This window comes from Adiantum capillus-veneris, chromosome 12 (genome assembly GCF_014529385.1).
Source record: "Adiantum capillus-veneris isolate H3 chromosome 12, ASM1452938v2, whole genome shotgun sequence".
Classification (NCBI taxonomy): Eukaryota; Viridiplantae; Streptophyta; class Polypodiopsida; order Polypodiales; family Pteridaceae; genus Adiantum; species Adiantum capillus-veneris.
In genome coordinates, this window is record NC_140942.1 from 157,596,418 (window position 1) to 157,624,294 (window position 27,877).

General features: G+C 45.9%; 1 protein-coding gene across 1 annotated transcript in view; it reads left to right on the forward strand.

Annotated features, from left to right (window-relative positions):
• The first annotated feature begins 390 nt into the window (after positions 1-390).
• Positions 391-27,877, forward strand: part of LOC147446751 (protein phosphatase inhibitor 2-like) — a 35,934-nt gene continuing 8,447 nt past the window's right edge. Inside the window, exon 1 of the mRNA XM_086525929.1 lies at positions 391-653. Within this exon, the coding sequence (XP_086382055.1) occupies positions 619-653 (35 nt within the window). The 5' untranslated portion in view covers positions 391-618. The remainder of the gene's footprint in view (positions 654-27,877) is intronic.

Consider the following 27,877-nt stretch of genomic DNA (forward strand, 5'->3'; position numbering starts at 1 on the left):
CAACAACAAGTGGCCCGATGACCTGATTACGCATTAACGCAGTTATGTGAGGGACATCATGATCTAGAAAAGGGGGAATGCTAGCATCAACTAAGCCCAAAGCCACTAAAAGCCAAATCTACGATGGCTAGAGTAATTTTTTATGCACTCGACACGCCCGCTTGGGCCCATGTCACTCTAGGGAAGTCACCCCAACTCTCTCTTTGAGAGTGGCTAGCCATATTGTTGTCACACTAGGCCTTCAAACAAACAACCTCCGCCCTTGGACTGACTATTAGAGTTCAACTCTTGTAATCTCTTACGAAGGACTTCTTGGAGAAGTCCCCTCAAAGTTCAAACTGCTTTTTCCTCTTCAAATGGCGGGCCGCCACCTTGGCATGGTCAGCCTTTCCTTTCCGCAGTGTGACACCGGCCTTAGGCTTCATACAGAAGCCCGTGTGAGTCAGCAGTCTTGAGGCAAGGATACTATCCAAAGAACGCAGAAGGCTGTGTACCCAGCTGCAAAGAACATCTCTTTGCAGGAAGGGCGATTTTGGAAGTCAACGAGAGAGATTGCATCGTTCCTCGCCAAAACCAGAAACGACATCCACCCTCCTATACCTCACTTGGCAATAAGAAATGAGGCGCGCTGATAGCAACAGGTCCAGACCCAGGTAGCTTTCAGACATCTGTTCTTGTGCGATCTGTGTTTTCTTGTGCGCGCGCACACACACACACACACACACGCGTGCACAGAGAGAGAGAGAGAGAGAGAGAGAGAGAGAGAGAGAGAGAGAGAGAGAGAGAGAGAGAGAGAGAGAGAGAGAGAGAGAGAAGCTGCCTTAAACAATGAATATGGGGGTAAATAAATGTTGGAATTGATCTGGCAAGAAACATTTTAATGACCCGTTTGATCGTTCACAAATACCACTTATTTCCACCATCTAGCCTTTGGATCAACTAATATAGAACACAGCCAGCCGTTTTGTTGAAATTGGAGGCAAGCGATGGAATAAATGTCGTCGCTATTCATGAGTAAGTGTTGTTTTCCTCGGCAACTTACCATATTGTGGTCCTCGGGAAGGAACACATCAATGCAATTTAGGGCCTGAGTTTGGCACCATAGCTCAAAGCTATCTTCATGATGGTCTGATTCTTGCACTTTGCAAAGTTGCATATGCACAGAGCGTAGACATTGGTTGAGTGATGCTTAATGTGATAGACTTTAGGGCTCTTTGTGGAAATTGGGAATTCTATGGAGTATCTCAAGTAGCTACTGTGAGGCCACATGGCATGCCTAGGGCAAAATCGAAATGTTTTGGTTCCATTCTCTCCAAAACGTCTTGCTCATTTTCTAAGAGTGCAGATGCTGGGTAGATTTTGCACCTTCTTTTTGCCCTCTTTTGTCCTGCTTCATGAGATTGCAACTTTTGGTCTCTTTTGTGTTTGTCTTTGTTTGACACAGCTTTTCAGTTTTTTTTGGTTCCTTTTGGAGAGGGCCTCCCATTGTGCCACTCAAGAGTATCTAAGTGCGTAAAGAGGGTGTCTCTTGTGGCCTTAGTTGTATGTAATGCATTCAAAACAACACCTTTTAAACTGGTAACATTTTTAACTGCCCCTTTTCTGTATTCATTTTTATTCCATGCACCGGAGGTGCATCATGCTTCATTCAGACTATGAGTGTTCTGTGAACTACATAGATCTGATATGCTATAGCTGAAGGTCTTAAGGACACTTAAATAGGCTTTGAGTGGAAAAGCAATAAAGCGTTAGAGGTTTATCTGAGAAAACGGGCACATCCAAAATACTGTATCACTTTCCACTTCAGAGATCAAGATCGATTGCACTTTTACTTAAGTATCCGGATTGCTTTAAAGAACCCCTTTGTGGTGTACTGCCTCTCGTTGAAGGTCATGAAATTCCTCTTGTTCCTCAATCCTCACCTCCCAATCGGGTGCCCTATCGACAAAGTAAAGCCCAACAAGATGAAATTTTCAGCCAAGTTAGTGACTTATTGAACAAGGTGTCAAAGGTGCAGCGGAAAGAAGGTGAATTGGATGAGAGACTCGTCTGCAACCGTGATCAAGACACCTTTGTGTGACGGGCAGCCAATAGATGTCGTATCTATCACGGTGGATCTCCTCGCCGTCAAGGCACAAGCGCGTACTGCCCACCGAACGGGCACCAGATCTCACCGAGGGTGTAGCACCACTGCGAAGGTGTGTAGACCGCTTAGGAGAGGACGTGCTAGAGGCTCGAAGGGAGATCGAAGTGTAGAAACACCAGCATGTGGAGATCGATGTGCCTGCAAGAAAACGCTAGAGAGAGGATGAGCAACACATTGGAAATGCTAGAGAGAGAAAACGATAGGGAGAAAGTGTGAGCCCAAAACGCTGGTAATCTGCATAACACAACATCGCAAATGGTACAAGGGGGGGGCTGCCTATATAGGACAAACTCCAGTTTGCCCTACTCAACCAAGAGAACCCCACTGTTAGAGTTCATATTCCCGTCCGGTGGTGGTAGCTTTGGTAGCTCCCAGGACCAGACTAGGGAGTGAGGGCTGTTGTGAGACTGTGCCCGGCCAATGTGAGGTTGTTCTCTCATGTCGAGTTGTGTCTAGCCATGTTTAGCTCGGGTTTTGGCTTTGTTCCAGGGACTCATAGGCTCCCGGAGGCCTGTGATATTTTATCCCAAGCTCCCCCTATTTTTATCCTCGGATCAGGTACCCTTCCCCTATTTTGCCCCCCCTTCTTTCCAAGGTCGTGGAGCCATAGGGTTGGGTCGGGCAGGTTGGGGCAGCCTCTATATAGGCAGGGCAGGGGGAGAGCCTATTCACATGCAGTTCAGCCCTAGTGAGGGGCGGCCTCTCATGGGCACCCCAGGGGGCAGCATGAGCAGATCGGCAGTAGGCTGTTCCGGTGTTTTCCCCATCAGGCAGCTTACACCAGCGTTTTCCCTAGCAGCCCCCCGTGTTTTTGGTGGGCAGCCTAGGAGATGTTTGCAGATGATGGCAGTAGCCTTTTGGTGGTGATCCCTTGCTAGGACAGTCATGGGCAACAAATCTTCTTCTCCTTGTGATCCTCTTAGGGCAGCCCTGTGGGGGAGCAGGAGAGAGAGCCCACTTGCTGTTCTATGCAATGAGAGTGAAGGAGAAGGGGAGAGTGGCGCAGAAGAAGCTTGCGCAGGGAAAACGTGAGAGAGAGAGAGAGCTCGTTGAATTTTTGGGAAAAGCCACGCTACTTTTCTTTTGGGCTTCACATTTGAGTATATGAGTAAGTGACTAGGGGGCCATTCACACTTGGGCCCCCTCACTTATAAGTCTTTTTAACTAACTTATAAGTTATAAGTACAAGGCACTTAGGCCTTTATTCCCTAACAACCTCCCACCTAAAGGCAATGTACCTTGGGAGATCAAAGAATCAGCTAACTATGATACAACAGCTGATCATGCACTTACTCATCCAACACCCATCATCTGACGGCAATATGCAAACCGCTCTGCTGGAAGACTCTTGGTCAAAAGATCTGCAAGATTGTCATCTGTGTGCACCTTGACAAGTGTAATGCTCTTGTCATCAAGCACACTCCTGATAAAATGATACTTCACCTCTATGTACTTTGTCTTGGCATGAAAAACAGGATTCCTTGCAAGCATAATAGCACTTTGACTATCACAGTGTAGCACAGGAACCGGTGACTTAATGCAAAGCTCTTCTACCAAACGCATGAGCCACAAAGCTTCTTTGCATGCCTCAGTGGCAGCCACATACTCAGCCTCAGTGGTAGACAAAGCAACACATTTTTGCAGTCTAGAAATCCAAGAAACTGCACCTCCTGTGAATGTAAACACATATCCAGAGGTAGACTTCCTGCAATGTGGATGTCCAGCAAAATCTGCATCTGTAAAGCCATGCACAGATGTCTCACTCTTCCCAAAACAAATGCACAAGTCTTTAGTGCCTTTCAAGTATCTCAAGATACACTTCACTGCTTCCCAATGCTTTTTGCCAGGATTGCTCATGTACCTGCTTACCACTCCCACCGCAAATGCAATGTCCGGACGTGTAGCAACCATAGCATACATCAAACTGCCAACGGCTGATGCATAAGGAATCTTGGCCATTTCAGCCCGCATATCATCTGTGTTTGGGCAGTCATGTGCAGTCAGTTTTACATATGGTGGCAGTGGAGTACCAAGTGCCTTTCCCCCATCCATATGAAAACGATGTAGCACCTTATTAACATAATCTCGTTGAGATAGATACAGACGCCTGTTGAGTCTATCTCGAGAGATACGCATGCCCAAAATATGATTAGCATTACCAAGATCCTTTATGTCAAAGCGATTCTTTAAGCTTTGCTGTAGTGCATCCAACTCCGTGACATTGTTACCCGCAATAAGCATGTCATCAACATACAAAATCAGCAATAGAAGAGATCCATCACTTGCCGTTTTGATATACAAACAGTGATCAGAATTACTTCTTTTGTATCCTTGAGACCTCATGAATGTATCAAACTTGTGATACCATGCACGGGGAGACTGTTTCAAACCATACAAGCTCTTCAAGAGTCTACATACTTTCTTCTCTTGCCCCTTTGACACAAAACCTTCTGGCTGCATCATATAGATCATCTCAAGCAAATCGCCATGCAAAAACGCTGTTTTGACATCCATTTGCTTTAACTCCATATCTTCAGAAGCAACCAGGCCTAAAACAAGACGTAATGTGGCAAGCTTTACAACAGGAGAAAAAATCTCATCAAAATCAACACCATGCTTTTGCTTGTACCCTTTAGCAACCAAACGTGCCTTGTACTTAGAAGAAGCATCAGATGTGACCTTGGTCTTGTAAACCCATTTACATGGCAGAGCCTTATGCCCTTTAGGCAAATCAACCAAGTCCCATGTATGGTTTTTCTCCAAAGACTGCATTTCCGAAACCATTGCTTTGAACCATTTCTTACTGTCTTCCCGTTGCATAGCCTCTTTATAGCAAGACGGCTCACCACAATCAGTAAGCATGACATAGTCCAAAGACGGTTCATATCTATCGGGGGGCCTTGTCACCCGAGTAGACCTACGCACCCAATGATCCATAACAGGTGGATTTTCAGCCTGTAAACCATCAAAAACAGCAGGCTGTTCAGCCGGTTGCATCGCAACAATGGGCGGTCTAGGAGCATTAACCTGTTCCCCTACCTGTGGTGCATCAATGGCAACTTGTTTGGGCTGATTTTCAGCAGCTAATGGCTGATTTTCAGCACCATTTTCAGCATGTAAAGGCTGCTGAACATTGGGCCTTCTTGGCTGTCCATATGTAACATCTTCACGAAAAACAACCCGGCGCACTTCCTCGACCTTTGTGGGCTGTTTGTGCATGCAATTCTCATTGAAGATGACATCATTGCTGCGTATGATTTTCCGTAATGCGGGATCCCATAATCTATACCCCATTTCACCATCCTCACCATATCCTAGGAAAATGCATTTATGAGACTTTGGTTCTAGTTTGGTGCGCAGTTCACTCCGGATGTGAACATAGGCCTCACAACCAAACACTCTTAAATGTGCATATGAGGGTGGCTTGCCAGACCACACCTCCTCAGGCACCTTTCCACCCAAAGCCTTGCTAGGTGAGCGATTAATCAAGTGAATAGCTGTTTGCACAGCTTCTGCCCAAAAACCATGAGGTAATGCAGCATGTGACAGCATACTCCGAACTTTCTCTTGGATAGTCCGGTTCAACCTCTCTGCAACTCCATTCTGAGAGGGATTAAAAGGAGCCGTGAGCTCTCTTTTAATACCTTTAGTAGCACAAAAGTCAATAAATGCTTTTGATACATACTCCCCCCCATTGTCTGAGCGCAAAGACCTAAGCTTCTTGTCAGTTTGATTCTCAACAAACGCAAGAAACTTCTTGAAAGTATCCAAAACATCGCTTTTAGCACGTATTGGATACACCCACACCTTACGTGTAGCATCATCGATAAACGAGACAAAATATTTCTTTCCCCCTAAGGACAACTGTGGCATTTCACATACATCGGAATGCACTAAGTCTAACCTGTCAGACTTCAAAGAAAGTGACCTTTTGTGCGGTGTTTGACTGTGCTTACCATAAATACAGTGCTCACAATGAGAAAAATCAGCATACCTCAAACACGGCAAATAACCACAACGAGACAGAGTTTCCATTCCTCTTTTACTCATGTGTCCCAACCGGCCATGCCACAAAGAGACACTTGGCTGCTCGGTTACGGCGACAACATGGTCACGCACACTAGATACATGCAAAGGATACAAAGTGTCCGATTTACAACCCTTGGCTACAATCCGGGCCCCTTTACAAATTTTCCACTTGCTATCACCAAAAGTGGTGTGATAGCCTGCATCATCTAGCTGCCCTGTACTAATCAAACTCTTCTTGAGTTGTGGCACATGACGCACTTTGTGCAAAACAAAAGTCATACCATCAGCAAAAGAAAACTGGACACTGCCAATACCTGCAATGTCACATGCATAGTTGTCTCCCAAATAAACAGTGCCCTGCACCTCACCTGAGTACTGTGTAAACCAATCCCTATGAGGTGTTACATGAAAGGAGGCACCTGAATCAAGAATCCAAGTATGCATGTCCACATCAGAACCCATAGCAAGGGTATGTGCATCCACAGAAGAGGCATTGAGTACATTAGTGCTGCTGTCACTGTCACAACTACTAGCAACATTGATTTCCTCAATTAACACAGTGCTCTTCTTGGCATTTCCCTTGTCCTTTGCATCAGTTTCAGCACCCTTGTTCTTCTCTTTCTTCCACTCATAGCATTCCCGTTTATAATGCCCTTTCTTTCCACAATGATGACACACAACATCTTTCCTACAAGATTTGCTGCGTGCCCTGTCCTTACTGTCAGATTTCTCCCTCTGTTGAGACCTGCCTCTCAAGTGCAATGCATTAGAAGACCCACCTGTGGTGTTCTTCCTGTTCATCTCTTCCATCAAGAGAGAACTCTCTACATCTGCATACTTAAGTGACGCACTTGAGTTACTAAGAGCTGTCCGGAATACATCCCAACTCTCGGGCAATGTGCATAGCAGAAAAGTAGCTTTGAACTCCTCATCAATCGTGAATTTCAGCTCTGTCAGTTGGCTGAAAATAGAATTGAATTCATTGAGGTGCACTGACATGTGCGTGCCCTCCTTCATGCGGAGATCCATAAGCTTCTTAAGCCAATACACTTTACTGGCAGCACTCTGCTGTGCATACAACTCGTCTAAACGCTTCCACATGCCCCATGCTGTCTGCTCATTCTCTACATTGAAGAGTAAATTGTCAGACACCGAAAGCATGATCGTGGAACGAGCCAACTCGTCCACTTCTTCCCATTCTTCAACCTCCATATCAACCGGTTTCACACCCTGTAACTTAATAGGTTTCGCCTGTTTCTTCTGCAACATCACATTATAACATTGCTTCTTCCATATAGCAAAGTTATGGGCACCTTCAAGCTTGCGAATGTGCAACAAATTGCCACTTTCACTGCTAGAAGCCATTCTGAGTGATTGCAAACACTAAAACCCTGTTTTGCCGACCTAAACACGCCCAAATGTGCGCAATTGGGCAAAAAACAGCTTGTTGTTACAGAAAAACAGCGAGCAAATTTCACGCGAAATCACCCCAAAACAGCGTACATTCACTGCCAAACCTTTACCAAAAGTTTCCACAAGGTGTATACATCATTTGCTTGCTGAAATTCCCTGTTTTAGGGCAAAAATCAGACCTGTAAACACCTGTTTTGCTGAATTTTCAGAACCTCGTTGGTGGAAACACTTGTAAGATTGACCTGTGAGACTTGCCCTAATGAAATTGCATCAAATTGACCCCGAAATTGGTCAATTTCAGCAGAAATAGGCTGCTGTTCGCCAGTTTTTCAAACCCTAATTTTGGGGAAACTGTCACCGGAGGTCGATTCTACACGGTGAGAGGATCCCTTCGCGACAGAGTTGATCGAAAACGGTTGAATATTCTTCCCGCAGCGAGCAAGAACAGAATTCTGATCTGTGTTGCGAAAATGGCTCTCTTGGAAACCCTAAAGCTCTGATACCATGTGTGGGGGAGCAGGAGAGAGAGCCCACTTGCTGTTCTATGCAATGAGAGTGAAGGAGAAGGGGAGAGTGGCGCAGAAGAAGCTTGCGCAAGGAAAACGTGAGAGAGAGAGAGAGCTCGTTGAATTTTTGGGAGAAGCCACGCTACTTTTCTTTTGGGCTTCACATTTGAGTATATGAGTAAGTGACTAGGGGGCCATTCACACTTGGGCCCCCTCACTTATAAGTCTTTTTAACTTATAAGTTATAAGTACAAGGCACTTAGGCCTTTATTCCCTAACAAGCCCATCACGTGGGCATCCGAGTTCTTCCCTTTGCCAGGAGATGGAATAGTGGTGGAGTGCCTAACCCATGCTGTGGCCGTGTCAGTGATCTCGTGTGCATGAGCAATTGGCAGTGTCAGTAGCAGTCGCATTTGTGTGTGTCCTCGGGTCTATCCATTGGGCATGTTAGTTCTATGTCGGACCACCCTTGGTCACTTGTATGAGCAGATCGTTATCATCATGGAGAGTCTTTCCCAGATCTCTCTCTCTCTCTCTCTCTCTCTCTCTCTCTCTCATTCTCAGATGTCCTTTCCCTTTCTACCTCAGTGATCTCTCTTCTCCACAAGTGTGCCTTGTTCATGTGTCTGGCATTGCAAGTGTGGAGTTAACGTACCAACCTGATCACGAGCCAGTTCTTGTCTTCATTGCATCTTCCACTGCCACCTTTGACATGGTATCAGAGCTCTACGGTGATTTGACCACCTGAGTGCTTGGATGTGGCTGATTTGGTGTGTTAGGTGCAGCGGAATGATTGTTTGCGCTTTGCTCAAGATGAGTGCTCCGAACTGTGCTCAAGGTTCCTTTTGTTCTTATGGAATGTAGAGCCTTCCGTTTTTAATGAGAGAACGCTATGATCACAAACAAAGTGAATGGACACTGTGCGTGCAAGTGAATGAGACTGAGGGATAGAGAGAGAAGAGAGATACGACACCAGAGACGTTGTAAAACCCTCCTCCGAAGGCCCCACTCTTGTCGGCGAGAGTGGTCTACTTATTGATTGCACAAAGTGGTACAATGCGTATGCAATGGTCTGATGCAACTTGGGACTATGCCGACGACGACGACGGTGGTGACGACGATGACTTTAGGGCTGAAATCTGTGGTCTTCTATCTGCTGAATTTCGGGGCTGTTTTGGTGGCTGAAAATGACTGTTTTGGCTATGTTTTTATGGGCTGAAAATGGAGATCTTCCGCAATCATTTAGGGCTGAATCTGCTGCTTCTAATGCCTGCTGAAAACGCTGCTCCTCTGCTGCATCAAGGGCTGAAAACCAAAAACGCTGGCAGATCTGGGAACTTGCTGACGATCATGGTTGAAAATAGAAAACGCTGAACTGATTTGCTATCGTTAGTGAAAACGTTGGCTTGTCTGATGAGCTGGCGATGAGAAACTGCAAACGCCAGGCTTGTGGAGGTGCTGAGGCTATGCAAAAACGCCAGGGCTGAGAGGAAACCAAAACGTTAGGGCTAGGTGTTGGTGCAGGACGGTGCTTGAGGGGTTCTTGCTGAGAAGGTGCCTGTTGAGCGGGAAGCTCCTGTTGCCTCTTCTGCCAGAAAGTGCTAACTTGGGTTTGCTTATATATTAACTTAGCAAAATTGCCCTACCTACTTTTGTTGGAAAGTCACTTAAAAATAATAAGTGAAAAATACCAAAAATAGGGAAAATAGGCTGAATGCACTGGAAAAATCCCCTAACTGATTCTAATGGATTCTGATGGGAATATTGATGATCATGCTGTGTGCAACCAGAGGATATGCATCTATACTAAGTGACTGGGCATGCACGGTCTGCGAACAGACTCACAAAAATGCCAGATCACTTCTAAATCTAGACTGACTGGACTGACTGAACCCTTATCGTGCTATAGCTAGTCCACGGACACATAGGGTTGGATGTGTCACGTGACATCCCCTCCTTTTCAAAGTGAGTGTACTGGTACCGAACTGTATGGCGTCGAGGGAGATCGCCAATAGCATCCGGAATCCTGGAAGGGACTCTTCGCCGGTCCACTCTGATGTGTGGGTCGTGCGATACTTGAACTTCATAAAGGTCTGCAACGCTTGCTTCTTTGGGCCGCGCCGAAAGCGACTCAAAGTCTTCTATGGCTCCTTCAATGCTTCAACTTCGTCGAGAGTCATGCTTCTTTCTTCTTCAAGAATCTTCATGGATGAAAATTCCTGAAACCATTTCCAACACAAAACCATGAACATACCCATTCCATGTAAAGTGAAGGAAAAAAATCTCGTCTTCGCTAAAGACTGTGTATGCAATGTAGATGAACATAGAGACGGAGTGACAACCCGTTCATCAAACACATGCAAACAATGAGATCGAATCTTTCTCCTATGATCTAGAACAATCAACTGTGGCAAAACACAATGGAAATGCCCACGCTTGGTGCTCATACTTTCATGTGCTCTTTCTACAACTGTGTCGTGCCAAGGAAGAAACATGGAATGTGACTTCCTTGAATGCATACTTTTCAGCTTTTCATGAGAAATCCGCATAAGCATATATTCGTGCTTGTCCATGAGAGAAATGTGTTCAACATACAATATGTCATGCCTATGAAAAGGGATCACATAACGATGCTGACTAAAATACAGGAAACGATCACGAATGAAATACTCGAACAATGCGTGCGTATCAATCATGCGAACACATAATACTTCCTGTGATGAGGGTTCTTTGGACCTAGGCTCGAGAGCCAAGATCGGTTCTTCCTGAATGATCGAATCGTCCTGTGGGGGTTCTTTCACAGAACGGGAGCGTACACGAGCTCTTGAAAATCTGAAAATTAAATAACTTTGCAAATGTGAGAGAAAGGAGAAGATCGACACAGTATTGGGGACCAGAAGATGGGCTGGTCCCCCCCCCCCCCCCCCCCGTCAAGAGTATTCTTTATTTAGGGAGAGTTCGTATACAAGCACAAGAACTCGAGGAAACCCCTCCGTTCTGTGACAGTGGTATCAGAGCTCGGACTCCTCTCTTTCTCTGCAAAGAAGGACGATTCCGGGAAGAACGGGAAGAAGCATGTCGAGCCAAGGGAGAAGCGTTGAAGAGGAGCTTCAACAAGTGCGAGCTCAGCTTGCGGATTTGCAACAAGTCCTACTGTTGCCAGATGTCCAAAAGCTCTTGGACGGAATGAAGAGAACGAATGGAACCGATGCCGCCGGGCATCAAGACAACACTGTTGGCGTGAGACCACAGGAGGAAAGAGAAGAAGAACGTGTCGATATGCACAAAGGATCTTCGGATCGGGAACGTGCCGAGGTGCACAAAGGATCTTCGGATCGGAATGACCGGCCTACTCCAAGGAAAGGCCAGGAAAAAGCGCTCTCTTTGCTAGACGAGAGCAAGGACATCTCTATCTCATCTCCATCTTACTCTCCTGATTATACTTCTACTTCTCAATCTTCTCGCAAGAAGAAGGAAGCCGCTACTACTACTACCCTACATCAATCTAAAGATAAGCCTCGATTCAAGAAGCATGGTCGCAAGTCTCATCATCGCATGAGAGTCTTCAAATCGGGCGACAAGGACATCAAGTTCGAAACCTACAACGGACGGAGAGATATCTCCAAAGCACTGTCCTTCATCAGGCAGTTTGAAGTCGCCTTTACCAATGGGCACTTCATAGAAAGATCCAAATTGCGCCATGTGGGGATGCACCTCAAGGAAACGGCAAGTAATTGGTGGTTAGCCAAGATTCTGGAAGGTTCTCAGGCCAGAACTTGGGAGAGATTCAAATCTGAATTTTATGAACAATTTCTTCCGCCTGACTTCGAGTAGGACATACGGAAGGAATGGGACTGGCTCGCCCAGAAGGAACATGAGAGAGTAACGACCTATGTGGACAAGTATTGGTCGGTTCTTCTGAAGGTCACTCCCTTCATGAAGATTGCCGACGAGGAAAAGAAACGAAAGTTCGAAGCGGGTCTCCAACCGCAGCTTCGAAAGAGTATGAAGGTGTATCCGCATGACACTCTTCAGAGGATGATGGAGTCAGCAATCATTGCTGAGGATTTGCACTCAACTGGGACGCCCAGAAAAATGGAGCATAGCACTTACCGTGCGAGACAAAGAGGGGTCTATGATGACCAAGGGGGCCAAGGAAGAAAACGTCCTCCATCTAGGGACTATGATCATTCTAAGAAGCCAGAGGGCAATGGCAAGCGAACTAAGTATCTGTCTCCTACTCAACTTCAAACCTTCAGAGAGGAAGGAAGATGCTTCTACTGTGGCGAGAAAGGACATATGAAACCGGATTGCCCGTTAAAGCAGCAACAACAAGAACACGCCCCTACGAGGCAAGATAAAGCAAGGAAGGAACCTGCTCCACCAAGCTCGAACTCTATTCCAGATGTTCAAGGAAACACAGAAACGGAGAAAGGGAAGCGTCTGCTTTTGAAGGGCTGGGGGTCTTTGAACAACCAACGAGTACTGATTCTTTATGATCCAGGATCCACGGATAACTTCATCTCCCTGGATACTGCGGAACGTTTGTGCCTCACACCGGGTCAGCTTGGCACACCGGTTACATCCGGATCGGCATTCGAGGGGTTGACAACCAATGCAACTCCCGTGCAAGGACAGCTCAATCTTCGGATTGGCGAGTACAAGGACCGCGAATCATTTTTGATGGCACCCATCGAGGGATGTGATATCATCTTGGGTATGCCATGGCACTTCCACATGACACCTGTCCCCGATTATGTGGAAAAGACACTCACTTTTGATCATGGGGGTAAGAAAATAAAGATTCATGCTGATGCAGGAGATTGGCAGTTCCCAATTGTAAGTCATATCTCCATTAAGAAAGAAATGAAGAAGTGTGTTTCTGCTTACTTGATTTTTGCACGTGAGAAGGATAAAACTAGTGGGGATTCACTCTCTACTTTGGAAATTAAGCGTTTTCAATTTATTGAAAAGTACAAAGATTGTTTCACGGAAACACTCCCTGATGAACTACCTCCGGTATGCCCGGAAGATCACCACATAGATCTCATACCGGGTAGCTCGCCTCCCAAATCAACCCCCTTATCGGGTGAGTCTTGCTCAGCAAGAGGAAATTTTGAAGCAAGTCAACGAGCTTCTAGAGAAAGGGTTAGTATGGCCAAGTACTTCACCCTACTGCTCTCCAGTTCTACTGGTGCAGAAGAAAGATGGCACGTTTCGAATGTGCATAGACTATAGGTCTTTAAACAAGATCACGGTCAAGAATCGCTTTTCGATCCCTTGGATTGATGATATACTTGATAAGTTGCAGGGTGCAAGTGTCTTTAGTCGCATAGACTTAAAGAGTGGGTATCATCAGATACGGATCGCCCCTGAGGATGTCCATAAGACTGCTTTCCGCACAACCTTTGGACTATATGAATTTTTGGTAATGCCTTTCGGCTTGACCAATGCTCCTGCGACGTTCAATCGCATGATGGACCGCATTTTCAGCCCGTATCGAGCTTTTACGGTAGTATTCTTTGACGACATACTCATCTTCTCTAAGTCAGAATAGGAGCATCGGAAGCACTTGGACCTAGTGTTTCAAGGATTGCGAAAGCATGAGTTGCATGTGAATGCAAAGAAGAGCGAGTTCTTTCTCTCAGAGATACACTATCTCGGCCATATAGTCTCTCACAATCAAGTGAGTATGGATCCTGCCAAGATCCGAGTGGTAGAAGATTGGCCTATTCCCACTACGGTACACGATGTACGTAGCTTCCTGGGATTATGTTCGTATTATCGAAGGTTTGTCTGAGGATTTGCCCATGTAGCAGGACCACTTCATGATTTGACAAAGAAGAAGATCCCTTTCAGATGGGGATCGAGACAACAAGGAGCTTTTGATCGGCTCAAGTACTTGCTAAGCCATGGACCTATTTTGATAGTGCCTGACTTAAGGAAACCATTTGAGGTTCACTGCGATGCTTCAGGCGATTGCATCGGAGGAGTGTTAAACCAAGAAGGCCATGCAGTGGCCTATGAAAGCAGACGGCTTAAGGATGCAGAGTTGCATGCATCAATCTACGAAAAGGAACTTACGGTTGTGATTCACGCCTTGTCCAACTGGAAGCACTATCTTCTAGGAGCGGATTTTGTGATCAAGACTGATCACCAGAGTTTGCGGTATTTTCTTACGCAAAGGAAACTATCTGAGAAGCAGATGAGATGGGCAAACTTTTTGTCTATGTTTCACTTCCAGGTCCTTCACACGGCTGGGAGTAAGAATGTGGAAGAATGTGGTCGCGGACGCATTGTCTAGGCGGCCAAGGGTGAACGCTATCACTTCGGTGTATCACCAAGAATTAGAAGCACTACCGGATTTGTATCCGAATGATCCAGACTTCTCCACCGTTTGGGGAAAGCTACATCGTGGAGAGAATGAGTTTCCCTATTCCATTCGGGATGGTTATCTCTACCACCATCAGGCCATATGTGTGGCGGAACCATTAAGAAAGAAGATCATGGATGAAGCACACGCTTCGCCTTATGCGGGTCATCGGGGTATTCTCCCTACGACCTTAGCAATGGAAAGATATTTCTTTTGGCCTAGCCTTAAAGCAGACATTGGTAAGTATGTCAGGGAATGCTTGGTTTGCCAAAAAGTGAAGTATGATCGGCATAAGACTCCTGGGTTGCTACAACCTTTGCCTGTGCCTAATGAACCTTGGGAAAGTATTGCCATGGACTTCATCATGGACCTCCCTAGAACTCAGACTGGAAATGACGCGATCTGGACCATTGTGGACAGGTTTAGCAAGCAAGCACACTTTATACCAGTCAAGAAAACGATCAAAGCAGATCATATGGCTAGGGTCTTTCTGGCACAGATCTTTAAGTATCATGGAATGCCTAAGTCTATTGTGAGTGATTGAGATCCTCGCATGACAGGAAATTTTTGGCGTGCCTTGATGGATAATCTTGGTACGAAGTTGAATTTTTCGTCTGCCTACCATCCTCAAACGGACGGGCAAAGTGAGATAGCCAATTCCACAGTATTGGATATGTTAAAATCTTATGTGTCAGACCGGCAATCTGACTGGGAGAAGTACTTGCCCCTTGTCGAGTATGCGTATAACAATACCATACACTCATCGACGGGGAAAGCACCTTTTGAGATTCTCTATGGTAAGCCTTTGCTTCCATCGATCCTTTTAACTAAGGATAAGATCTTTGCAGCAGATGAATTTGTCCGGGATTTGGACACAGCCTACGGGCAAGTTAGGAGAGCTATTCTACGCTCTCAGGAAAAGCATAAGAAAACTGCAGACAAGCACAGGAGGAATCTAGACTTAACAGTCGGACAGTTAGTCTTACTCAAGTTTGAGAAGGCAAGACTTAAGAAACAAGCGTCTCATAAGGGGAAGGTGGTAAAACTTTCTACTCGTTATTATGGGCCGTTTAAGATCACTAAGCAAGTGAATGATGTCACATTCCGATTAGAGCTACCGTCTAATTGGAGGATCTATAATGCTTTCCATGTCAGTTTACTCCGGCCGTATGTGGGACCGCCTCCGAGTCAGCCTAGTGCTGAGGAACCTCTTGAGGTTGAGGAAACAAAAGAAACACTCCAACCGGAGCAGATAGTAAGTCATCAGGAGCGGCCCCTCAAGTCCAGAAAAATAACACGGAAGTATTTGGTTAAGTTTAAGAACTATTCGAATCTAGATGCTCAGTGGATGACGCAAGAGGAATTAGCAGCTTATCCCGAGATACTGGAGGTATATGTCCAAGCACTACAGTTGAGGTCAACTGTTTAGAAGCCAGAGGGATGTTGCTAATTGGACTATTTTCTTATTTTTAATGATTAATTTCTTTTTCTAGGATATTTTATTGTGTACACTAAGAACTGTTAAAAGATTGTAGCATGCCATCAAGAACGGACAACTCTGATGTGTCATTTGATGGGTGACGGTAAACATCGCGAAGGAGTTTCCGTAAGTTCGGTGGAAAGGGCCGGGTTACGAGTGCCCCTGATGCGTCACATGATGGGTGACGGGTGCATTCCGTAGGCTAAGGAGGAAATCCGAACTGAGTAAGAAAATACGCATAAGAACGCAAGCACAAAAATAAAGATAGCTTCAATGAAGCTTTTTACGAAAAGCAAGAATGCTCGCGGGAGGGCAGATGCCTTCCCCGCGAGGAGTCTGTGTCTGCATTGCATCTGTGGCGTGAAATGCATCCGGGGACGCCTAGAATGTGTTTGTGTAGCATTGTTTTCACTAACTGAGTGAGTTTTTAAAGTTTAAACAAGTTCACACTTTATTTTATAAAGTGGCCGATCACTTTTAAGTGACCGGCCCTTTTATAATAAAATAAAGCAGTGCTCTTCAAAAAAAAAAAGTCCTACGTTAAAAAGTCTACGCAAAAAGCTTACGCAAGGCTGTACGGACAGCAACGTTCTCTCTCTCTCTCTCTCCTCTCTCTAGCGAAGGCTACTGCTTTTGCTTTGTGCAGCAAGAATAGCCAAAAGCAAGGGAGTATAAAGAGAAGCCTAGTGTTCAGTTTTGGACACATCGTAACAAGCCAGAAGTGCAAGCGCTGGAGAATCTGGTAGCAAGTGCCGGCGACGGATTTCGCGAGAGTTCGTGTGCCGACGGAGTACGGAGGTCGCTTTTTTCGAGCGAGGAGCAGCAGGTATAATTTGTCGATTACGCATTGCGAGTATTGTTTTGTGTGGTTTGTTTTGCAGGAATCTCCTTTTTTACGGGAAGTCCCTCACGGGAAGTACGGCTTCGCGCCTAAGTCCCTTACGGGAAAGTACGGCCTCGTGCCGTACTGTAGCTTGTCCACGGACACATAGGGTTGGATGTGTCATGTGACACCCCATCTACGACACCGATTGCACTAACTCCAATGGAGGAGTTGGAGCTGTTGTTTATGGAACAGAATTTACAACACGAAGCAAGAAATGCCGCAAGAATGACAGCCATAGCGCGTGAGCGCGAGCAAGCACGCTTGGAAGCCAAAGAACGACAAGCCAAATTGGATCGTGAATTCAAAGAAAGAAAAGCAGAAATGGAACTCAGACATGCAGAAGACAAAGCAGAAAGACAAGCAGCGAACAAAGCAAGACAAGCAGAATTTGATCGCGAGATCAAAGCAAGAAGAGAAGAGTTCTTGCGACTCTTTTCTCAAGTGCAGGCACCGATGGAAGAGATTCAGGAGAAGGAGACTCTCTCAGTCTCTTCTTCTCCAAAGCATGACACACAGGATTTGCATGATTGTGTGAAGCATGATGATGATTTGATTGACAATGATTTGCATGATGATTTGAATGACAATGATAAGCATGAGGATTTGAATGATATTGCTAAGCATGATGATTTGCATGATCAAGATGTGATTTCTCACGAGCATGATAATTTGCATGATCAAGATGTGATTTCTCACAAGCATGATGAGTTGCATGAAGATGATGTGATTGTTCACAAGGATGATGTGTTAGTGGATGCTTTTTCTAGCGAAGCTAACCTCATTGTAGATTCGATCAATCACGAAGAACCGATCTTGGCTTTCGAGTCGAGGTCCAAAGAACCTGTCACAAAACGGGAGCGTACACGAGCACTTGAAAATCTGAAAATTAAATAACTTTGCAAATGTGAGAGAAAGGAGAAGATCGACACAGTATTGGGGACCAGAAGATGGGCTGGTCCCCCCCCCCCCGTCAAGAGTATTCTTTATTCAGGGAGAGTTCATATACAAGCACAAGAACCCGAGGAAACCCCTCCGTTCTGTAATCTTAGACCCGAAGGTCGTTCTTTCCCGTAAAGGACTACGACAAGGGTTCAGTCAGTCCAGTCAGTCTAGATTTAGCAGTGATCTGGCACTTTTGTGAGTCTATTCGTAGACTGTGCATGCCCAGTCACTTAGTGTAGATGCATATTCTCTGGTTGCACACAGCATGATCATCAATATTTCCTTCAGGATCCATCATATTCAGTCATGGGAATTTTCCAGTGCATGTAGCCTATTTTCCCTATTTTTGGTATTTTCACTTATTATTTTTAAGTGACTTTCCAACAAAAGTAGGTAGGGCAATTTTGCTAAGTTTGTATATAAGCAAACTAGAGCTAGCACTATTTGGCAAAAGAGGCAGCAGGAGCACATGCTCAACAGACACCTTCTAAGCAGAACCCAACAGTACCCCTAGCGTTTTTCATCTCCATCAGCACCTCCCTCAACCTTGGGCGTTTTCAGCTTTGCAGATATCGCCACACTCCAGAACCTCAGCGTTTTCATCAGCAGATACAGGACAGCCCTAGCGTTTCCTGTTTCCAGCCAATTTGCAGCAGGAGATCAGCAATTTACTAACGCTAGGACAGCAGGCCAGCGTTTTTGGTTTTCAGCTTTAGCGACAGCAGATGCTCAGTGTTTTCAGCAAGCCTTAGCAGCAGACAGTTCGTCCCTAGTTGGTTGCAGAAGAACCCCCATTTTCAGCCATAAAAACGCAGCCAAAACAGTCATTTTCAGCCACCCAAAACAGCCCAAAGATTTGCAGATTTTCAGCAGATAGACCACAGATTTCAGCCCTAAAGTCGTCGTTGTCATCACCGTAGTCGTCATCGGCATAGGCCCAGATTGCATCAGTCCATTGCATCGTCATTGTACCACTTTGTGCAATCATAAGTAGACCACTCTCGTCGACGAGAGTGGGGCCTTCGGAGGAGGGTTTTACAACATCTCTGGTGTCGTACCTCTCTTCTCTCTCTATCTTTCAGTCTCATACACTTGCACGCACAGTGTCCATTCACTTTGTTTGTGATCATAGCATTCTGTCATGACTCATTAAGACGGAAGGCTCTACCTTCCATAAGAACAAAAAGGAACCTTGAGCACAGTTCGGAGCACTCATCTTGAACAAAGCGCAAACAATCATTCCGCTGCACCTAACATTGGTATCAGAGCTTTGGCAGTGTTCTGTATCACTCAAGGAAAGAACCACAAGATTTTTTTTTTGCTTGTCGAGGTCGCACGAACCCAAGTTCGCTTTGGCGTGTCGATTCCTAATCGTGTTTTTTGAAGAGTGACAGGAATCCCAAGAAAGAAGGGCTTGTCCAGCCTCCCCTTGTGTCTCTTTTCACTCATTGAGAGCGGGCCGTGTACTTAGCGGCCGGCCAATCGACGTGAGGTGGGAAAAAGCAACCTTGGTGTGAGCGCAAGGCCGCCAAGGGGTGCGCCCGCGGAAAAGAGTAGAACTCGGGTGAAGAGAAGATCCTTCTCAAACGCGATTTGCAAGCGAAAGAACCCAAGAACCAAGACCCGCAAGAACCCAAGTTCCTCGTGAACTTAAGAACCCAAGACCACAAGAACCCACAAGAACCCACGACTTCAGAATGGTCATCACTCGAAGCGGAATGGATACTTCGCTTGGAGGTGATGAGCATGAGAGAGGCGAAGAAGAATTTTCCCCACCAGCAGGTTTTTCTGACCCTTCCCTATCTACGACAAAGATTGCACTGACCCTTCCCTATCTACGACAAAGATTGCACTAACTCTTGTGGAGGAGTTGGACCAAGAAAGAGAAGCATAAAGAAAAGCCTACGAAGAAGACATGGCAACCATAGAGCGCCGGTACCAAGAAAGAATGGCAACCACAACGCGTGAGAGCGAGCAAGCACGCTTGAAAGCCAAAGCAAGACAAGCAGAATATGACCGCGAGACCACAGCAAGAATGCAAGCGATGTTGTGACTCTTTTTTCAAATGCAGGCACAGATTCAACAGGATCGGGAAAAGGAGACTCTCTCAGTCTCTTCTTCTCCAAAGCAGGACACACAGGATTTGCATGATTGTGTGAAGCATGATGATGATTTGAATGACAATCATGATGATTTGGATGACAAAGATAAGCATGATGATTTGCATGATCAAGATGTGATTTCTCACAAGCATGATGAGTTGCATGAAGATGCTGTGATTGTTCACAAAGATGATGTGTTAGTGGATGCTTTTTCTAGCGACGCTAACCTCGTTGTAGATTCGATCAATCACGAAGAATCGATTTTGGCTTTCGAGTCGAGGTCCAAAGAACCCCCACAGAACGATTCGATCATTCCGGAAGAATCGATCTTGGCTCTCGAGCCTAGGTCTCAAGAACTCTCACAGGAAGTATTATGTGTTCGCATGATTGATACGCACGCATTGTTCGAATCTTTCATTCGTGATCGTTTCTTGTATTTTAGTCAGCATCGTTATGTGATCCCTTTTCCTAGGCATGACATATTGTATGTTGAGCACGTTTCTCTCATGGATGAGCATGAATGTATGCGGATTTTTCATGAAAAGCTGAAAAGTATGTATGTAAGGAAGTCACATTCCATGTCTCTTCCTTGGCATGCCACAGTTTTTGAACGAGCACATGAAAGCATGAGCACCAAGCATGGGCATTTCCATTGTGAATTGCCACAGTTGATTGATCTCGATCAAACAGAAAAGATTCGATCTCATTGTTTGCATGTGTTTGATGAACGGTTTGTCACTCCGTCTCTGTGTTCATCTACATTGCATACACAGTCTTTAGCGAAGACAAAATTTTTTTCCTTCACTTTACATGGAACGAATATGTTCATGGTTTTGTGTTGGAAATGGTTTCAGGAATTTTCAGCCATGGAGATTCTTGAAGACGAAGGAAGCACGACTCTCAACGAAGTTGAAGCATCAAAGGAGCCACAAAAGACTTTGAGTCGCTTTCGGAGCGGCCCAAAGAAGCAAGCTTTGCAGACCTTTATGAAGTTCAAGTACCGCACGACCCACACCTTAGAGTGGGCCGGCGAAGAGTCCCTTCCAGGATTCTGGATGCTATTGGCGATCTCCCTCGACGCCATACAATTTGGTACCAGTACCTCACTTTGAAAAGGAGGGGATGTCACGTGACACATCCAACCCATGAGTCTAGATTTAGCAGTGATCTGGCGCTTTTGTGAGTCTATTCGTAGACAGTGCATGCCCAGTCACTTAGTGTAGATGCATATCCTCTGGTTGCACACAGCATGATCATCAGTATTCCCTTCAGGATCCATCAGATTCAGTCATGGGAATTTTCCAGTGCATTTAGCCTATTTTTGGTATTTTCACTTATTATTTTTAAGTGACTTTCCAACAAAAGTAGGTAGGGTAATTTTGCTAAGTTTGTTTATAAGCAAACTAGAATGAGCTTATTTGGCAAAAGAGGCAGCAACAGCACATGCTCAACAGGCACCTTCTTAGCAGAACCCAGCAGTACCCCTAGCGTTTTTCATCTCCATCAGCACCTCCCTCAACCTTGGGCGTTTTCAGCTTTGCAGATATCGCCACACTCCAGAACCTCAGCGTTTTCATCAGCAGATACAGCACAGCCCTAGCGTTTCCTGTTTCCAGCCAATCGGCAGCAGGAGATCAGCAATTTACTAACGCTAGGACAGCAGGCCAGCGTTTTTGGTTTTCAGCCTTAGCGACAGCAGATGCTCAGCGTTTTCAGCAAGCCTTAGCAGCAGACAGTTCATCCCTAGTTGGTTGCAGAAGGACCCCCATTTTCAGCCATAAAAACGCAGCCAAAACAGTCATTTTCAGTCACCCAAAACAGCCCAAAGATTTGCAGATTTTCAGTAGATAGAAGACCACAGATTTCGGCCCGAAAGTCGTCGTCGTCATCACCGCCGTGTCATCGGCATAGGCCCAGATTGCATCAGTCCATTGCATCGTCATTGTACCACTTTGTGCAATTATAAGTAGACCACTCTCGTCGACGAGAGTGGGGCCTTCGGAGGAGGGTTTTACAACGTCTCTGGTGTCGTATCTCTCTTCTCTCTCTATCTCTCAGTGTCATACACTTGCACGCACAGTGTCCATTCAGTTTGTTTGTGATCATAGCATTCTGTCATGACTCATTAAGACGGAAGGCTCTACCTTCCATAAGAACAAAAAGGAACCTTGAGCACAGTTCGGAGCACTCGTCTTGAGCAAAGCTCAAACAATCATTCCGCTGCACATAACATGGGGAAGGGGGAGGGTCGGAAAAGCCTATTGGTGGGGAAAATTCTTCGCCCCTCTCATGCTCATCACCTCCAAGCGAAGTATCCATTCCGCTGTGAGTGATGATCATTCTGAAGTCGTGGGTTCTTGTGGTCTTGGGTTCTTAAGTTCACGAGGAACTTGGGTTCTTGAGGGTCTTGAGTTCTTAAGTTCACGAGGAACTTGGGTTCTTGGGGGTCTTGGTTCTTGAGGTTTTCTTTCGCTTGCAAACCGCGTTTGAGAAGGATCTTCTCTTCACCCGAGTTCTACTCTTTTCCGCGAGCGCACCCCTTGGTGGCCTTGCGCTCACACCAAGGTTGCTTTTTCCCACCTCACATCGATTGGCCGGCCGCTAAGTGCACGGTCCGCTCTCAATGAGTGAAAAGAGACACAAGGGGAGGCTGGACAAGCCCTTCTTTCTTGGGATTCCTGTCACTCTTCAACAAAACACGTTTAGGAATCGACACGCCCAAGCGAACTTGGGTTTGTGCGACCTCAACAAGCAAAAAAATTCTTGTGGTTCTTGTTGTTCTTTCCTTGAGTGATACAGAACACTGCCATACCAATGTTAGGTGCAACGGAATGATTGTTTGCGCTTTGCTCAAGATGAGTGCTCCGAACTGTGCTCAAGGTTCCTTTGTTCTTATGGAATGTAGAGCCTTCCGTTTTTAATGAGAGAACGCTATGATCACAAACAAAGTGAATGGACACTGTGCGTGCAAGTGAATGAGACTGAGGGATAGAGAGAGAAGAGAGATACGACACCAGAGACGTTGTAAAACCCTCCTCCGAAATCCCCACTCTTGTCGGCGAGAGTGGTCTACTTATTGATTGCATAAAGTGGTACAATGCGTATGCAATGGTCTGATGAAACTTGGGACTATGCCGACGACGACGACGGTGGTGACGACGAGGACTTTAGGGCTGAAATCTGTGGTCTTCTATCTGCTGAATTTCGGGGCTGTTTCGGTGGCTGAAAATGACTGTTTTGGCTGCGTTTTTATGGGCTGAAAATGGAGATCTTCCGCAATCATTTAGGGCTGAATCTGCTGCTTCTAATGCCTGCTGAAAACGCTGCTCCTCTGCTGCATCAAGGGCTGAAAACCAAAAACGCTGGCAGATCTGGGAACTTGCTGACATGGCTGAAAATAGAAAACGCTGAACTGATCTGCTATCGTTAGTGAAAACACTGGCTTGTCTGATGGGCTAGCGATGAGAAACTGCAAAGGCCAAGCAGGGCTGAGAGGAAACCAAAACGCTAGGGCTAGGTGTTGGTAAAACCGGCCCGTTCAATCCAAAAAGGGCGGTAGACTTTACTTCAAACCTTGATTTAACTTTCACCCATTATTAGTCGTCTATTATACCTGCGCTATAGTGACACAAGAGAGGGGGATGGGATACAGATGCTAGAATGCACCTGTATGAGAAGGCCGACACCAGATTGGCCCCTAACTTAGGCTCCCCTTTCGGTATTTCTTTATTGTTTAAAAGAGGGAATATACGCTGTGGTTCTTTCCAAGCTGCCCCGCACAACCTTGGCTGAATTTTGACTGTTCTGGCTTGATTTCGGCAGCATAACTGTACTAGAACCCTTCACAGTCAGTATTCCCACGCATTGATTGACTTTCCCGACGCATACGGGCACTTTGCAAAATCTGGCGAGAATCTGCAGCACGCTGAATTCTCTGTTTTCAGCCCTGAAAATGCGCCAGATCACCTGTACAGCGGTCCCCTTGCGTCCCCGAACCTTCTGGGGGTATTAGGGTCCGTTTAGGGCCAAAACCCTAAACCTGCAAAAATACACAGCAGGCTGTAATTTACTGTTTCGGGCTCCGTTTCGGGTGCCGGTCGCATCCGTAGCAAGTCCTCGAGCTCCCGCACCTGTAGGGCTACTTGCCCTTTGAATCGGACGAGATTTCTGGCGTGAAACCTCTCCGAATTCACCTGTACCTGCGGGGGGGATTAGCCGCTAGCTAATCCAGTACCTGTGCAAGAGGCTCTTGCCTCGGCAATCGCGCATGAACCCACACAACTGTACATTGGTCAAATGAAGAGCCCACTAGAGGGGCATAACATACTGCCAAAGGGAAGAGAGAGGGTAGTGCGTAGCGTGCAGGGCATCACTCCTGGCACCGCACTGTGCATAAGAGGGAAAGCAAGCACTCCATAGCTCTTAACCTGTGACAAATCTGAAAATGAGGCTCTCCCAGCTTAAAATTCAGCGCCACTTCTTGTTGCATGAGGCAAGTGCACCAGAAGGTGCCACTTGGCACATTTACAAGCATTTTCCCGTTTCGGGGTTGCCGCCTAAAAATCTCCCAACCGGTTGCCCAGTTGACTTCACGGTAGAGTAAGAAAATGTTCCCCTTTTCATTCCGGAGATAATGACGTCAACACATTTTCAGGTCCCAAAATAGCAGTTCCCTAAATTTTAGGAGATGTTGCCATTGTATCTTTCTAGGTCATCCGACCCTCTTTGTACACTGCGGCCACATCCAGAACTGAAATGTAGCCTCTGTAGCAAAGGATTCCACTTTGGCTAGTCAATGACCCCACTTGGCTAACCATAGTCCTTGTCCAACCTTAGTGCTCTCTTGCCCTCAGGCCTGGACTCCCTCTGGACAGTTCCACACTAGCTATGCAATGCAGGGCAGTTAGATTTCCCGAGGGGTGTTTCCAAAAAGTGAAAGTAAATAGATAATAAGAAAGAAATCAACAAAAAGGATAGATAGTAGTCACACGCTGGTGACAGTTGGTGCAGGAAGGTGCTTTAGGGGTTCTTGCTGAGAAGGTGCCTGTTGAGTGGGAAGCTCCTGTTGCCTCTTCTTCCAGAAAGTGCTAACTTGGGTTTGCTTATATATTAACTTAGCAAAATTGCCCTACCTACTTTTGTTGGAAAGTCACTTAAAAATATTAAGTGAAAAATACCAAAAATAGGAAAAATAGGCTAAATGTACTGGAAAAATCCCCTAACTGATTCTAATGGATTCTGATGGGAATACAGATGATCATGCTGTGTGCAACCAGAGGATATGCATCTATATTAAGTGACTGGGCATGCACGGTCTGCGAACAGACTCACAAAAATGTCAGATCACTTCTAAATCTAGACTGACTGGACTGACTGAACCCTTATCGTGCTGTAGCTTGTCCACGGACACATAGGGTTGGATGTGTCGCGTGACATGGTGAGGTTTTGGACATGATTGAAAGAGAAGAATCTTGCTGTTTTTTTCTGGTTTTCTCCAAGTTTGGGGCAGATTTGGTTATGTTGAGGCCTTGGATCCTCGTTTACGACTTCCTTGTCTTTACCCTTGATTACCTCGATCTCTCTTCACTGAGGGGAACCATAGGGAGATCACAGGATGTGTAGCAGTGCTGGATTGCTGGATGGAGTCATCTTATTGTGCTTTCCCGCAAGGAGAGCAAGCATGTGGTTGTTGGATCTAGAGGGGGAGCTACTCATTTCCAGCTTTTTCTTCAGAGAGAAGTTTTTGGATAGCAGCACAATTTCCTTCCTCATTTTTGGAGGAGATTTCTATGGGTGTGTTTTCTTCGAGGAGATGGATCGACAGATTTGCTTTGCCTTTTGCAAATGCACGTCTTTCTTGGAATTGTCGATGGAGCTACCTATCAGATGGTTAGCAGGTTGATGATTCAGTTGCACTCGTTCCAAATTGTGAATTATGGATGACAGAAGGGGATCTCTTCCCAACTTGAAGCAGAGGATGTTCCATGATTTTTCATTTTACATCTAGAGATGGAAGTGCCTGTCACGGCTTACTAGACTCTTATTTATCTAGTATGCAACAGTTCTGGCGCATGTTACAATGCATGTGTTGGAGTTGGCTTTGACAGGCAGAGGGGGATACTTCTATCTGTAGAACCACAGACACGCAATGGATGACTTTCCCAGCGCATACGGACACTTTACAAAACTTGGCGAGAATTTGCAGCATGGTAAATTCTCTGTTTTCTGCCCTGAAATTGCGCCAGGTCACCTATTTAACGAACCCCTCACTTCCCCGGACCTCCTGGGGGTATTAGGGACCGATTAGGGCCGAAACCCTAAACCTGCAAATTTACACAACAGGCTGTAATTTCCTGTTTTGGGCTCCGTTTCGCGAGCCAAGCACATTTGTAGCGAGCCCTCGTACCCCCGCACGTGTTGGGCTACTTGCCATCTAAATCGGACGAGATTTCTCACGAGAAATCTCTCCTAATCCACTTGTACCTGCGGGGGATTAGCAATTAGCTAATCCAGTACCTGGACGAGAGGCTCTTGCCTCGACATACGCGCATGAACCCACATAACTGTACATACAAATGAGTAGCCCTCGAGCGGGGCATCTCGATTCTGTATTCAAAAGGGGAGAGAGGTGCGCGAGAGCGGAATCATCGTGCTACATAGTGCAAGGGAGAAGGCAAGCTTTCCATTAAAGCTTCATCACCTGCACTAACTACTCACACACACTGTAGAGCTCACAATAAGTCACATCAGCCTCCTCTCTCAATTTGGGTCCCCCCTCTTGGTGTTGGACTTGGCAAATTAACCTGCAGCCGCCATGTGTCCACTTTGCCTCTGTTGAGTTAATTTCCTAGTACCCCCAACTTATAAGTGTCATGCAGGGCTTAAATGACTTTGAACTGAGCCTAGACATACTTTTACTGCTCAGATTTCGAGGTTGGTTGGCCCGACCAACTCGTGGCAACAAGGCCTTCTCGTCTGTAGGTGAAACTCTCGGTCGTTGGCCGTTTCACACTAGCCATACAATGTCCGGCCAATTGCAACTATAAAAAGAGGGTCCCAAAAATTAAATAAAAATCAAAGGAAAGAGACCAACAACTAAGGTTAGCAGTTGCCACGTCCTCGTGACATCCAACCTTGGGGGCAACCGTTCTTCAGGTGTGCAGATTTGGCCATGGCTGGCTAGTATAGCAGATTCTTCCCTTGCAGTTTTTTGTCCAGCTTCTTGGCACGTTACAAATCAGCCCCAGCGTTCTTCACGGGCTAGTTCCCCAAGCCGGTTTCTTTACTCTCTTCTGAGTATTGGAATAATGTTGTGTATGTGATATTGATTGCACAATTCAGTTGTGGGTTTGTTCTCGTCAGCACAAGTACAAAGGACAATTCTGATGAAGATTTTAAGGAAGCACGTTACAACATTGGGAGTATATGTACTCTGCTGAGTCTGTATGTAGCTTGGCATATTGTATTGGATTGTACCTACAGGTTTGATCTTGGCAAATGCAAAGATATGGCGGACATTTGGTCTGATCTCAGGGAGTCTGCTTGAGTAGCTAGGTCCTTGTTGGGCTTCTTTGGCAAACATGATCCTCAGGTGACAACCTCTGAGGTCTTCCTATTCTTAGCATTCTGAGTTTACCGATTATAAGGTGCAGCGGAATGAATGTTGAACTTTGCTCAAGATGAGTGCTTCGAGCTGTGCTCAAGGTTCCTTGTACTTACGGAAGGGAGAGCCTTCCGTTCCTTTAGTGAGAGTGCAAATGATCACAAACAAAGTGAATAGACATTGTGAATGAAGGTGCTGAGACTGAGAGATAGAGAGAAGAGAATACGACACCAGAATGTTGTCAAACCCTCCTCCAAGGGTCCCACTCTCTATGGCGAGAGCGGTCTACTTATGATTGCACAAATCTCTACAATACTTGGACTCGTCGTCGACATCGGGCTGAAATCTGAGAATGCTAAGGGCTGAAATCTGCAAACCTTTAGCTGCTGAATTTTGA